The sequence below is a fragment of the Scyliorhinus torazame genome, chromosome 10, assembly GCF_047496885.1.
Source record: "Scyliorhinus torazame isolate Kashiwa2021f chromosome 10, sScyTor2.1, whole genome shotgun sequence".
Classification (NCBI taxonomy): Eukaryota; Metazoa; Chordata; class Chondrichthyes; order Carcharhiniformes; family Scyliorhinidae; genus Scyliorhinus; species Scyliorhinus torazame.
The window spans coordinates 215,887,911-215,901,735 of NC_092716.1; the positions used below are offsets into that span (position 1 = coordinate 215,887,911).

Sequence of the window (13,825 nt, forward strand, 5' to 3'; positions counted from 1 at the left end):
TTACTCGAACTTGAACCTCGTGGCGGTATAAAGATACCTGGCGACTCTAGAGCAAAGGTTATAAAACCGAGCCAATTGAACCAACCAAAAGTTAGCAACAAAGTTCATGTACACCACATCGCATTGCCTTCATCAACGTTCTCTGTTATGTCATCAAAAACTCAAGCAAGTTAGTTAAACACATATAACACGAAGGGGCTGCTTTGCACAGGGCTAAATAGCTGGCTTTTAAAGCAGGCCAAGCAGCGTGGGTGCAATTCCCATACCAGCCTCTCTGAACGGGCGTCGGAATGTGGCGACTCGGGGCTTTTCACAGTAACTTCATTTGAAGCCGACTTGTGACAATAAGCAATTTTAATTTTTCATTTCATTTCATTATTTGCGATTACCAAATCTGTGCTGGCTTGCCTTGAGTAGCCCACATTTCCCCAAGTGACTATTCATTTTGTCCTGAATTATTGTTTATTTTACTACCACCAAGGTTAGGCTGCTTAGCCTGTGGTTGCTGGGCTTATCTTGAAACCTTTTTTATTTGATCAAGTGTAACATTTCTAATTTCTACCCTAAGTCTAATGAAAATTATGGCCAGTGCCTCTGAAATTTCCATTCCTGCTTCCTTAGTATCCCTGGATGCGCTTTGTCTGGTCCTAGTGCCCTATTGAGTGCTAACAACCAATCCAATGATGCCCATCAGTTTAAACCCATCTGGTGTCTGAACTACCACCTGTTTCACCATGGCATGGGCAGCATGGTTTTCCTTGGTAAAGACCGATGCAAAGTACTCTTTTTTTTTTTTTTTTAAAAAACAAAACAAATTTAGCGTACCCAATTCATTCTTTTACAATTAAGGGGAAATTTTAGCGTGGTCAATCCACCTACCTTGCACAATCTTTTGGGTTGTGGGGGAGAAACCCACGCAAACACTGGGAGAATGTGCAAACTCCACACGGACAGTGACCCAAAGCCGAGATCGAACCTGGGACCTCGGCGGCATGAGGCAGCAGTGCGATCCACTGCGCCACCGTGCTGCCCTGCAAAGTACTCATTTATTGCCTCAGCTATGACCCCTGTCTCCATGCATAAATAAATGCCATTTTGGTCACGAATTTGTCCCACTGCTCCTCTTGCTATCCTTTTTCTAATTATCCCTATAGAAGCCTTTGGATATCCTTTTGAGAGCTGCCAGTTTATTCTCTAATCTTTTTGTTTCTCTTATTTACTTCTTCAAGTCCCTTCTGAACCTTGTGTATTTGGCCTGATTCTCCATTGTGTTACCCACCTGACATCTGTGTCTTAAATGCACTTTTTCTTCTTTATATCTTTATCTCCATCTAGGGAGCTCTGGGATTTTTGCCTTTCCTCTTTGAGGGAATATACCTTGACTGTACACGAGCTGAGGGTAGCTCATTGTTCAATTACAGTTTTGCCTGCTAACCTTTGATTCCAATTTAATATCTATCTGTGTCCCTTTGAAGCTGACTTTGCTCCTGTCAACTATTCTTTGTCTGAATTCTCCTTGTCCTTTCCATAGTCAACCTAAACCCCATGATACAATGATCACTATCCCCTAAATGTTCTCCTACTGACACTTGGTCCACCTTATTACCAAGAACCAGTTCTAGCAGTGCTTTCTTTCTCCATTAGACTGGAAACGTACAGCAGTCCGCTACTGTAACGACTCTCATCCACTGCTCTATAATTTCCTTGCAAATTTGTTCCTCTTGCATCTTTTTGGCAGCCTATAGACTACATCAAGCAATGTAATTGTACTTTGTTTTGTTCCTTGGATTCTGTCCTTGATCCCTCTCCAGTATTTCACTCCTTTCCTGCCTTTCTCTGTATTTCCTAAGTACTTTGTATCCAGGAATATTTGATACTTAGTCCTGTCTTTCTTTAAGCCCATTCTCTGTTATAGCCACATCTTCATATATCCACATAAGGGCGACACAGTGGTGCAGTAGTTAGCACTGTCGCCTCACTGCACCGAGGACCCGGGATCGATCCCAGTCCCGGACCACTGTCCATGTGGAGTTTGCACATTCTCCCCGTGTCTGCGTGGGTCTCAACCCCCACAACCCAAAGATGTGCAGGGTAAGTGAATTGGCAACGTTAAATTGCCCCTTGAGGGGGAAAACAAAGAATTCGGTGCTCTAAATTTATTTTTTAAAACTTTGTATATCCACATGGCTATTTGCAGCTGGGACTTGCCAGTCTTATTTACCCCACTCTGGACATTCGCGCACACACACTCTAAGGATAATTTGAACTTTATTTCTTCCCTCTTATGCGGAATCCAATGACTAGCTTAAATTTCCTACTCTAGTGCTGCCTATCTTAACCAATAATGTTTGTACCTTGGTGCCCTTCTCTAGTACCTCCTGGTTCTTTCATCCCTGCCAAGTTCATTTAAACCCTCCTCAGTAGTACTAACTAATCGCCCTGCAGGGAAATTAACCGGGGCTCTAAAGTGAAACTTGCGTGGCCTCTACATGTCCCATCTACCCCAGAATTAATTCCAACGTCCCAAGAATCTTAAGCCTTCTGTACCATCACTTCAGCCACACACTGATCTTCTCTATCCTCCTAATTCATACTCACTAGGATATTGTAATGGGAGCAATCGGAAAAGACTACTTTTCAAGCCAGTCATGGTATCGTGGACTTTGTTCTGGCTACACTTCTCAAGATTGACCATCACTTTGATCAGTACTCATTGGAGAGTGAGAAGCACTTGGGAGACTCTTGCATTACCTGTATATTTTCGTTGTGACTGCTTAGCCATCCCTCTATGCCTGCATGCTCTTAAGCTGCAGGGTCATCTTCCCTAATATTTCCTTGTGTGACTGTGTCATTTTGTTTTATGATGCCCCTATAAAGCACCTCTGGATATTTTTGGAATATGAAGAGTGCTGTATAAACGCAAGTTATTACTTTTAATATTGCATGAGCAGCCGTTCCTGAGGTAACTGTGTAGTTCTGATGTCTGATGTTTATTCATGTATATTACAGTAACCACTGCTTAGGCAGCCACGAGTACATTCAGAATTGTCGTAAATGTGACACTGAGATCAAGCTGCAATTATTAAACCACAGTACCATTTCCAGAGCCCTAGCCCGCACGGTGAGCACAATTTATCAGTTCAATTATACATTTCCTTTGACCATGCATTATGATTTGGAAACAGCACAGTAGCACTTCTGTAAAATTTTTATTTTCATGGTATGATAATCTGACCTGAATATAACGAATTGACAGCTTCAATAATTGTCAGTGGAGTTCAGCACCAAAAAGTCAATATACTGATTCGTAACAGTGGCTGCTTGGGAAATGCAAGCGTCGCTGTTGTGGCAGAGAGTCTGTTCTAAATTTGGAGATGAGGAATTTCCTTGGGACAGAATAGTAGCAGCTACACCATCCCTATGGGTACTCTGAATGTAAGTTCATTGCTCTTGATGTGGACCATGGGTCTCTGAAGTGTCCAACAGTTTTATTGTCCTGCATTTAAGTTAAACCAACACTACTCCCAAGAAGGTGAGGGCAGATTTTTCAATATCATAAGCCTTTCTCTAAGGATTTCTCTTTTTGAAACTGTGTAAAGGTTTTTCTTTTTTGAAGTGTTTAAAATCAAGCCAATGCTGTTTTCTACCACATTTTTATACAATGTCTTTAATTTGAGCGAACGTTCTTGATCTCCCTGTATTTATTTAACATCTGTCAGAGCACCAATTAACTAAATTCCACAGCAGCATGAGACTTTCAAGTCCACTTGCGAATGCCAATTTAGTATTGTCGTTTTGAATGAAAAGTCAATAGTATTGGAATTTAACCAGAAATTTGCATCAGCTGGGTATTTTTGTTATAACCTTTTAACATGAAAATATTCGGTAAATGGTGCCTCCTCATTCTTGGGGAGGGGCTGCAACCACTAATTATCAGTCTTGATGAAAATTTGTAATTATTCTCTCAAATCTATACACTGAACAGGCAGACGATGATGAGACACCTACTGATCTTGAGAAATACCTCTCCCAGGTGGAAAAGCCCTTCAAAGAAATTACAAGGTAAAATATTAATTCCGTATCTAAATTATCATCCACATTTTCTTGATTTGGCCACTTATAAATATATACTTTTTTGCCTAGACAATGTCTTGCTGAGCTTTTGGAAGTTTATCATAACCGTACAAAGGCATGCCTTCAGAGAGAAGTAAGTATTAATTTGGTATGAAGCATTTTTTTAAAAAGAATGAGAAATGGTGCAGTACCTATCTAAACCTCATTGAGAAGCTTGGAAACGGCATGATATGCATGTCAAAGTAGAACTGTGGTTAAGAAATTAGGCCTGACTCTGCCCCTCAGATTAGTAACGCATGAGACCTCCATGGTTTGTAAGTCTGTGATGGGTGGTTTCTATCAATATTTATGAAAGAGAAGGATAGGAAGGAGCCAAGTTTAGATGATTGGAAAATAATGGAAGTAGCCATGGATTTTTTATCACCTTCGTGAAGCGGTGACCAAGCACTCGAGGCCTGTTCTAATTGACAGCCAATCATAGAATCCCTATGTTGCAGAATGAGGCCATTCGCCCCATCGAGTCTGCACCGACCCACTGAATGAGTGCCCTACCTAGGCCTATAACCCCACCTAACCTGTTGGATGTTAAGGGGCAACTTGGCATAGCCAGTTCACCTAACATGAACATATTTGGCCTGTTGGAGGAAATCGGAGGAAACCCACGCAGAGACTGGGAGAATGTGCAAACTCCACACAGTCACCCAAGGTCGGAATCAAACCCGGATCCCTGGTGCTGTGCTGCAAGATTAATTTATTTATGTCAAGGAAGCTCTGATCTTGATTATTTATAACCCTCCATTTGGGAATCCTATCTGAAGAAGTTCTCTCATTATCTTGAGTTTGCAATTTCTTTGGATTGGGCTGTTTTCCGAAGTATCTGGATCCGGGTAGTTGATTGAAGGCAATGGTATCCAGCATGCTGTTGCTTCAGGAGTCCCTGTAGAAAATGTCCGAGATCCAAACATGTTCAGTTGCTTCATCCTCCAACGTCAGAATTGGGGGTGTTCGCTGTTGATTATATAGTGATCATTGCCATTGCAGACAACTCTGTTACTGAAGTGATCTAATGTCAGAATGGAGCAACACCTGGACGATATTTGGACTGGGGTGACCAGTGGCAAGTAACATTTGTGCCACAAAAGTGCCAGATAATGACTATCTCCAGCCAGGGAGAAGCTATTCATCTTCCCATAATATTCAGTGACATTACCATTGCTGAATTACCCCAGCATCACATACTGGGGGTTGCCATTGACCAGGTACTGAACTGGACAGCCATACAAATACTGTGGCTGCAAGAAAGCATCGCAGGCTGTGAATTATGTGGCAAGCAACTTGACACCTGACGCCCCAAGGTCTGTCCAACCTCGAGGCACACGGTGGTAGTGTGTTGGAATGCTGACTACTTGCCTAATGAGTGCAGTTCCTACAACACTCTCAGAAACTTGGCACGATCCAGGACACAGCAGCATACTTTAAAAAAATATATTTTTATTCTCCTTTTTCACATTTTCTCCCACATTTACACCTGCCAACAATAAACAATAATCAGTAACAAATATGTCAACCCCATATCAATAACAACGGTCCCATCCTCCCACCAAAGACACAGCAGCGTACTTGATTAGCACATGTCCCACCGTTAAACATTCACTCCCTCCACAATAGCGTCTACCTAACCCACAACCCCTAGCACCTAAAATGACAAGGTGCCCCGGACGTCCATCACATGCAAGTTCCACTCTAAGGGGGATTTAACCGTCGCATTGTGCCTGACACAGATCTGGGTGCGCTGGCTAAATAGCGGGAAAGTCCAAAACCGAGATTTGCGCCGGGCACGACCGGTTTGCTGTCTAACCGGCCCTCTGCCGGTGGAGAGTACCAGACCATGGCCAAATATGGTGAGCATATCATTTAAAAAAATTTAGAGTACCCAATACTTTTTTTTTTTTCCCAATCAAGGGGCAACCCACCTACCCTGCACACCTTTGGGTTGTGGGAGTGAGACCCACGCAGACACTGGGAGAATATGCAAACTCCACAAGGACAGTGACTCGGGGCCAGGATCGAACCCGCGTCCTCGACACCTTGATGCAGCAGTGCTAACCACTCTGCTGCCGTAGTGAACATATCATTAACCCTCATTATCAGGACGTTGTTTAGTGCTCCTTTTTAAAAACATGAAGCTGAAGCAATGGTTGCTGAGGGGACCTTGGGGAGGGGGGGGGGGGTGTGCAGTACTCTCTCTTTCCCCCTCCCCCCCCCCCAAAGAAGGTCACCCACTTTGTGGTGGTCTGCTGTACCCTCCAGAACCTTCTCTCCTTCTTTCCCCCCCCCCCCCCCCCCCCATTTTGCTCAGTGAGCCTTGATCTTTCATTGTCTACTGCTGCATCTAGGTATGTCCCCAGGAGGCATATTCGAGGTGGAGGCCTGCTGCTTTCCGCACCCTGTGGCCTTTAATGCCCTTGGCGGATGTCCTCTGGAGGGCCTCGGCAGATTTAGCAGTGTCACTGGCGTTGCTGTGTCGGGATTCAGAAGAACTGGATATCTCCATCTTCTCTTTGGTGGCAGGCCCGGGGTTGGCCTCCAGCGTCGCCTCATCCCTGATGGTGCCCATAAGACCCTGGGGTCTCCATAGGGTGGAGGGGCAGATCTCTCCTCATCTGGCTCTGCCAGTCCTGGACTCCCCATGGGACTGGACCATGCTCTGCCGTGCCTCGGCAATGTCCACCTGTGTCTGGGACACGTCCCTCAGTGACTGAGACATGATGTCGAGGCCCTCAGCCAAGGTTGTCACAGACTGAGCCATACTTTGGGGACCACCAAAGATGCTGACCTTGTGCTCCAGGCTTTACAGTGCCCTCGCCACCCTAGCAGTGTTGGCCTCGATACCACGCATTGTCGGCTTCATCTCCTGTGCCTGTAGCCTTTAGGACTCCTCCAATCAGCTATGCGCTCACTGGGATGTCGTTGACATTCCCTCTGGAATGTCACGGCTGTGTCCTATCATCTTCATCAGCTCTGGAATAACTTTGTCCAGAGGCTTGGCATATGGCTGGGCCTCAGCTGAGTCCTGGGATCCAGCAGACTTCTGATTGCTGACTACCTTGGATGTTCCTGCCTCCACAGTTGCATCAGCAACTGTGTGGTGCTCTCCAAATTGTGCCCTGTCCACTAATTTCACCCACAGGTGTGTCCCTGTGCCCTGGTGTAAGGTGGGGATGACATGTCGATGGTGGTCTCCTCTGTGCTCTCCTCGAGCTGGTCTATTCGGTGACTTGAGATGGGGTGGGTGACCCAGGATGGCCCTGCCCCATCAGATGGAGATCCTGCAAGAGAATTGACGTGGTCAGCGAGGGGGAAGGATCGTTTTGTCTTGTCATGAACAACTCACTTGAGACAGGCCATCTGCGTGAATGGGCAGTGGATCCTCCCCTCTTGTGGCGCAGGCCAACTGTCGGTGACTGTGCTCTCCTCTGACAACTGTGATTTCCAGGGCCCGCTCCTCATAAGGGCCCCCCCCCGGGCACAGTCTTGGCTCTTTCCCGCTTATTATGGATATCCTCGCTTGCGTGAACGAAGATAGGGCATTGTGAGACGCATGCTTGATGGATTGGCCGTCTATAGCAGGTGGCATTTGTGGGCACCACACCTGGACATGAAGGAATTTTACTGGTGGGTGCTATTGGGTTCTGAGAAACAAGCATTCAGATCAGGTGTGGGGAGGGTGCGACGTGACAGCCAGTCATTTGGCAGGGGAGGCGGGGTGGAACCTGAGGGCTGGTAGGTGGAACTGGGGCTAGGACAGCAGTGGCAACTTATTCTTCCAGCCCAGTGGGGATCATTGGTCCCCCTATGTTTGACAGCAGTCTTCCTTCTCTTACTGCCCACAATGACAGCTGCTACCTCTGCCTCCGGGGGGGGGGGTGGGGGGGGGGGGGGCTCTTTTTCCCCTGGATATTTTAATTTTTTTGTTTACATGTTTTAATCAGCCGAATTCAGCAGCATGACTAATCCCATATTAACACATGCAGAAGGAATACTTCAGTGTAGCATTTTAGTTGCACCTTTTTGTCTTCTATTGGAATAAAAATATGAACATGGAGCTTCTAACATTTTCTTCAATTAAGGCTATCGCTTATGCATGTACCGTTCGCCGTAGCAATTATGTACAATGTTCCTGTCTTAATTTTAACCAGGGGAAACAGTACAAAATGGTGGAACAGATTATCCAATCTGTAAAGGATATTTGCAATGCACTGGATGGTGCAGAGACCAAGGCTGTCACTGACGCTGTAAAAAAACTAAAACGTGCTGTTAATCTACCAAAAAATAAAACTGTTGAGGTAAGGTTTTTTGTTCATTTCTAATCCACTTGCTGAAAGCACTCTTCTCTCAAGTCTGCCAGTAGCAGGCTGGCTATTTTCCTGGAAGTTTAAATGTTTAAAGTAAAGTTTCCTGCTGATCTATCTTTATGATTGGCTACATTTGATTTCTGTTTCTTGCCCAAGAATAAAATATAAAGTAATGTGCCTCTTTCTGCAGGGTGTAAAGCGTTCAGCTGAGTGCAGTGTTTGAACAAAGTAGTTTACACATGCAAGAGGCAAGTAATGATCCGAAGGACAAAGCTAGTTGGGTGGTATTTGGCATAACTGCTTTTATCATGCTAGCATCATGCTTCGTCGAATCATGTATGATGGCAAATGTTTCTCTACAGTCAGGTGATCATGTCCTGCTAATTTTTTCAAAAACCCGGCATAGTTGATTTTGGTTCAGATGAAGAAATGTCTGTGTCACTTGGGGTGGAGTAATATATTTTTAACCTTGACCCTTTTCTGGCCATCAAAGAATTGTTGGCTTAGGAGTCCCTGTTCAGTTAGACGCATGATACAATGGTTCGTGGCCATTGAAATCTATCTCCATGCATTCGTGTGGAGCCATTCGACTAGAGTATCAGTCTTGAACAATCCGAAACAATACTCCAATATGATGGCAACATAAAATATTAGAGAGAATTGTATTGCTGGACTGGCATCATCTGATTGTTGAGGATTCCATCATCTCTGAAGTGGAGATGCCGGCGTTGGACTGGGGTGAGCACAGTACGAAGTCTTACAACACTAGGTTAAAGTCCAACAGGTTTTTTTCGATGTCACTAGCTTTTGGAGCGCTGCTCCTTCCTCCGGTGAATGAAGAGGTATGTTCCAGAAACACACATATATATAGACAAATTCAAAGATGCCAAACAATGCTTGGAATGCGACCATTAGCAGGTGATTAAATCTGGACAGATCCAGAGATGGGGTAACCCCAGGTTAAAGAGGTGTGAATTGTATCAAGCCAGGACAGTTGGTAGGATTTCGCAGGCCAGATGGTGGGGGATGAATGTAATGCGACACGAATCCCAGGTCCCGGTTGAGGCCGCATTCATGTGTGCGGAACTTGGCTATAAGTTTCTGCTCGGCGATTCTGCGTTGTCGCGCGTCCTGAAGGCAGCCTTGGAGAACGCTTACCCGGAGATCAGAGGCTGAATGCCCTTGACTGCTGAAGTGTTCCCCGACTGGAAGGGAACATTCCTGCCTGGTGATTGTTGCACGATGTCCGTTCATTCGTTGTCGCAGCGTCTGCATGGTCTCGCCAATGTACCACGCTTCGGGATATCCTTTCCTGCAGCGTATGAGGTAGACTACGTTGGCCGAGTCGCACGAGTATGTACCGCGTACCTGGTGGGTGGTGGTCTCGCGTGTAATAGTGGTATCCATGTCGATGATCTGGCACGTCTTGCAGAGATTGCCATGGCAGGGTTGTGTGGTGTCGTGGTCACTGTTCTGAAGACTGGGTAGTTTGCTGCAAACAATGGTTCATTTGAGGTTGCGCGGTTGTTTGAAGGCAAGTAGTGGGGGTGTGGGGATGACCTTGGCAAGATGTTCATCGTCATCAATACTGTCTGCTGGAAATCTGAAATAAGAACCGAAAATCTGGTTAATCTGAGCAGGTTTGGCAGTGTCTGGGGAGAGGGAAATCAAGTTCATGTTTTGAGTCCATACGACTCAATTATTTAGAGACATATGGACTCAATGGTCACTCTGTTTCTCTCTCCAGAGATGCTCCCAGACCTGCTGAGTTTATCCAGTATTTTTCGGCTTTTATGGTAAATCTTCACATTCTGTTAAGGAATTTAGAATTGAAGTCTCCAATGGCCTTCTAAGTAAAAGGATTGTAATGAGTGTCAAAGAACTGAAGGCTTTGGATTTGATTATTCTATCCTGTCAATTGTATACTCGACCCAGCTGCGGCAAAGCCTTCAACCATGAAGACCATGTCCCTGAAACCGCCAATCTGTCTCGATCATTTTTTTTCTCTTCACCTTCCCATGCTATGTTAAAACTTTCCTTCAGCCACGTTCTCCAGCCACTTTTTTAAGGTCTGGTCCTCAATTGTGGAATCATTTGGATTTATTTTTAAAGGTAGATTGGATTTATTTATTTATTGAAATATATTTTATTAAAGATTTTTGATCAAAAAGAATTTTCCATTTTTACAACTTTGTAACAAAATGTACATTGACCGTTATTTAAACAATATATTAAACTAACAAGTGCAGAAAAAGAACAAGAAAAAAGAAATAATAATACTGAAAAATTAAATATAAACAACTCTCATGGAGAGAAAAAAAAAAGAAACACTGAATACACCCACCCCCCTCCCCCCTGGGTTGCTGCTGCTGTCTTTCCTGTTTTCCCTTATCGCTCTGCGAGATAGTCAAGGAACGGTTGCCACCGCCTGGTGAACCCTTGAGCCGAACCCCTTAGTGCGTATTTTATTCGCTCCAATTTTATAAACCCTGCCATGTTGTTTATCCAGGCCTCCACGCCCGGGGGTTTGGCTTCTTTCCACATAAGTAGAATCCTTCGCCGGGCTACTAGGGACGCAAAGGCCGAAACATCGGCCTCTCTCGCCTCCGCACTCCCGGCTCTTCTGCAACCCCAAATATAGCTAACCCCCAGCTCGGTTCGACCCGGACCCCCACCACCTTTGAGTTCACTCTTGCCACACCCACCCAGAACCCATGCAATACCGGACATGACCAAAACATGTGGGTGTGGTTCGCCGGGCTTCCCGCGCACCTCCCGCACCTATCCTCCACTCCAAAAAATCTGCTCAGCCTTGCTCCCGTCATATGCGCCCTGTGTAGAACCTTGAATTGGATCAGGCTAAGCCTGGCACACGAGGACGAGGAATTTACCCTACTTAGAGCATCTGCCCACAGCCCCTCCTCAATCTCTTCTCCCAGCTCCTCCTCCCATTTACCCTTCAGCTCCTCTACCATCGTCTCCCCCTCGTCTCTCATTTCCCTGTATATATCAGACACTTTACCTTCATCAACCCATGCCCCCGAAATCACTCTGTCCTGCATTCCCAGGTGGCAACCCGTATTTTTCTACCAATGCTCCCAAACTCGCGAACGTCCCGTCCAAGAACAAGTCCTTCAACTTCCCAATTCCTGCTCGCTGCCAAGATTGGAATCCCCCATCCATCCTCCCCGGGACGAACCCGTGATTGTTCCTTATCGGGGACCACACCGAGGCACCCATCACTCCCCTATGTCGCCTCCACTGCCCCCAAATCTTCAAAGTCGCCACCACTACTGGGTTTGTGGTGTATTTTTTCGGGGGGAACAGTAACGGCGCCGTCGCCAGTGCTTTTAAGCTAGTTCCCTTACAGGACGTCATCTCCAGCCTTTTCCACGCCGCCCCTTCTTCTTCCCTCATCCACTTACATATCATAGACACGTTGGCGGCCCAATAATAGTCACTCAGACTCGGCAGTGCCAGTCCCCCTCTGTCCCTACTGCGCTGCAGGAACCCCCTCTTTACCCTCTGGGTCTTTCCAGCTCACACAAAGCTCATAATACTCCTGTCCACTTTCTTGAAAAAGGCCTTTGTAATCAGTATGGGGAGGCACTGAAACACGAAAAGAAACCTTGGGAGGACCACCATTTTAACCGCCTGTACTCTGCCCGCCAATGACAAGGGCACCATGTCCCACCTCTTAAAGTCCTCTTCCATCTGCTCTACCAGTCGCGTCAAGTTAAGTTTATGCAAAGTTCCCCAGTTCCTGGCCACCTGGATCCCTAGATATCGAGAATCCCTTGCTACTCTCCTCAGCGGCAGATCGTCTATCCCCCTGCCCTGTTCCCCGGGTGCATCACAAAAAGTTCACTCTTTCCCATATTTAATTTATATCCCGAGAACTCTCCAAACTCCCTGAGTGTCTGCATTATCTCTGGCATCCCCTCCACTGGGTCCGCCACATATAGCAGCAAATCATCCGCATATAATGACACCCGAAGTTCCTCTCCTCCTCTGAGCACCCCCCTCCACTTCTTAGAGCCCCTCAGCGCTATGGCCAATGGCTCGATTGCCAACGCGAACAGTAACGGGGACAGGGGGCACCCCTGTCTTGTGCCCCTATGTAATCGGAAATAGTCGGATCGTTGCCTGTTTGTAACCACGCTTGCCAATGGGGCCCCGTACAGGAGCTGAACCCATCTGATAAACCCCTCTCCAAATCCAAATCTCTTCAGTACCTCCCACAGGTAATCCCACTCCACTCTATCAAATGCCTTCTCTGCATCCATCGCCACCACTATCTCCGCCTCCCCCTCCGGTGGGGGCATCATCATAACTCCCAGCAACCTTCGTATATTGGCATTCAATTACCTCCCTTTAACAAACCCTGTCTGGTCGTCATGTACCACCCCTGGGACACAGTCTTCTATCCTTGTCGCCATCACTTTGGCCAGTAACTTGGCATCTACATTTAGGAGGGAGATGGGCCTGTATGATCCGCACTGCAGCGGGTCTTTGTCTCGTTTCAGGATCAACGATATCGTCGCCTCCGACATTGTCGGGGGTAGTGTCCCCCTTTCCTTAGCCTCATTGAAGGTTCTTGTCAGGAGTGGGGCCAGTAGGTCCACATATTTCCTGTAAAATTCCACCGGGAACCCATCTGGTCCCGGGGCCTTTCCTGCCTGCATGTTCCCAATTCCTTTAATCACCACCTCCACCTCAATCTGCGCTCCCAAACCTGCCACCTCCTGCTCCTCAACCCTCGGGAACTCCAGCTGGTCCAGGAAGTGTATCATTCCCTCTTTCCCCTCCGGGAGTTGGGACTTATACAGCCTCTCATAAAATGACTTAAACATCCCGTTCACCCTCCCCGCTCTCTGCTCCATTCTTCCCTCCCCGTCCCTAACTCCTCCGATCTCTCTCGCCGCCCCACTCTTCCTAAGTTGCTGGGCCAGCAAGCGGCTCGCCTTTTCCCCATACTCTTATTGTATTCCCTGTGCCTTCCTCCACTGCGTCTCCGCCTTACCCGTGGTCAGCAGGTCAAAGTCTCTGTCTTTCCCTGTATAGCCCTTCATCCGGGGCCTCCGCATATTGCCTATCCACCCTCAGCATCTCCCCAATCAGTCTCTCCCTTTCTTTACCTGCTTGTTTCCCCCTGTAGGCTCTTATGGAAATCAGCTCCCCCTAACCACCGCCTTCAGCGCCTCTTATACAACTCCCACCTGGACCGCTCCATCATCATTGACCTCTAGGTATCTTTCAATACATCCCCTCACCCTTCCACATACCCCCTCGTCCACCAACAGTCCCATGTCTAATCTCCAAAGTGGGCGCTGCTCCTTCTCCTCTCCTAGATCCAGATCCACCCAATGTGGGGCGTGATCTGAAACGGCTATAGC

General features: G+C 46.7%; 1 protein-coding gene across 3 annotated transcripts in view; it reads left to right on the plus strand.

Annotated features, from left to right (window-relative positions):
- The window catches only part of pik3c2a (phosphatidylinositol-4-phosphate 3-kinase, catalytic subunit type 2 alpha), a 153,357-nt gene that overhangs the window by 61,706 nt on the left and 77,826 nt on the right, over positions 1-13,825 (plus strand). For all 3 annotated transcript variants that reach the window (XM_072466379.1, XM_072466378.1, XM_072466377.1), the window contains 4 exons: positions 3,010-3,121; positions 3,986-4,062; positions 4,144-4,207; positions 8,274-8,420. In XM_072466379.1, the coding sequence (XP_072322480.1) occupies positions 3,010-3,121; positions 3,986-4,062; positions 4,144-4,207; positions 8,274-8,420 (400 nt within the window). The remainder of the gene's footprint in view (positions 1-3,009; positions 3,122-3,985; positions 4,063-4,143; positions 4,208-8,273; positions 8,421-13,825) is intronic.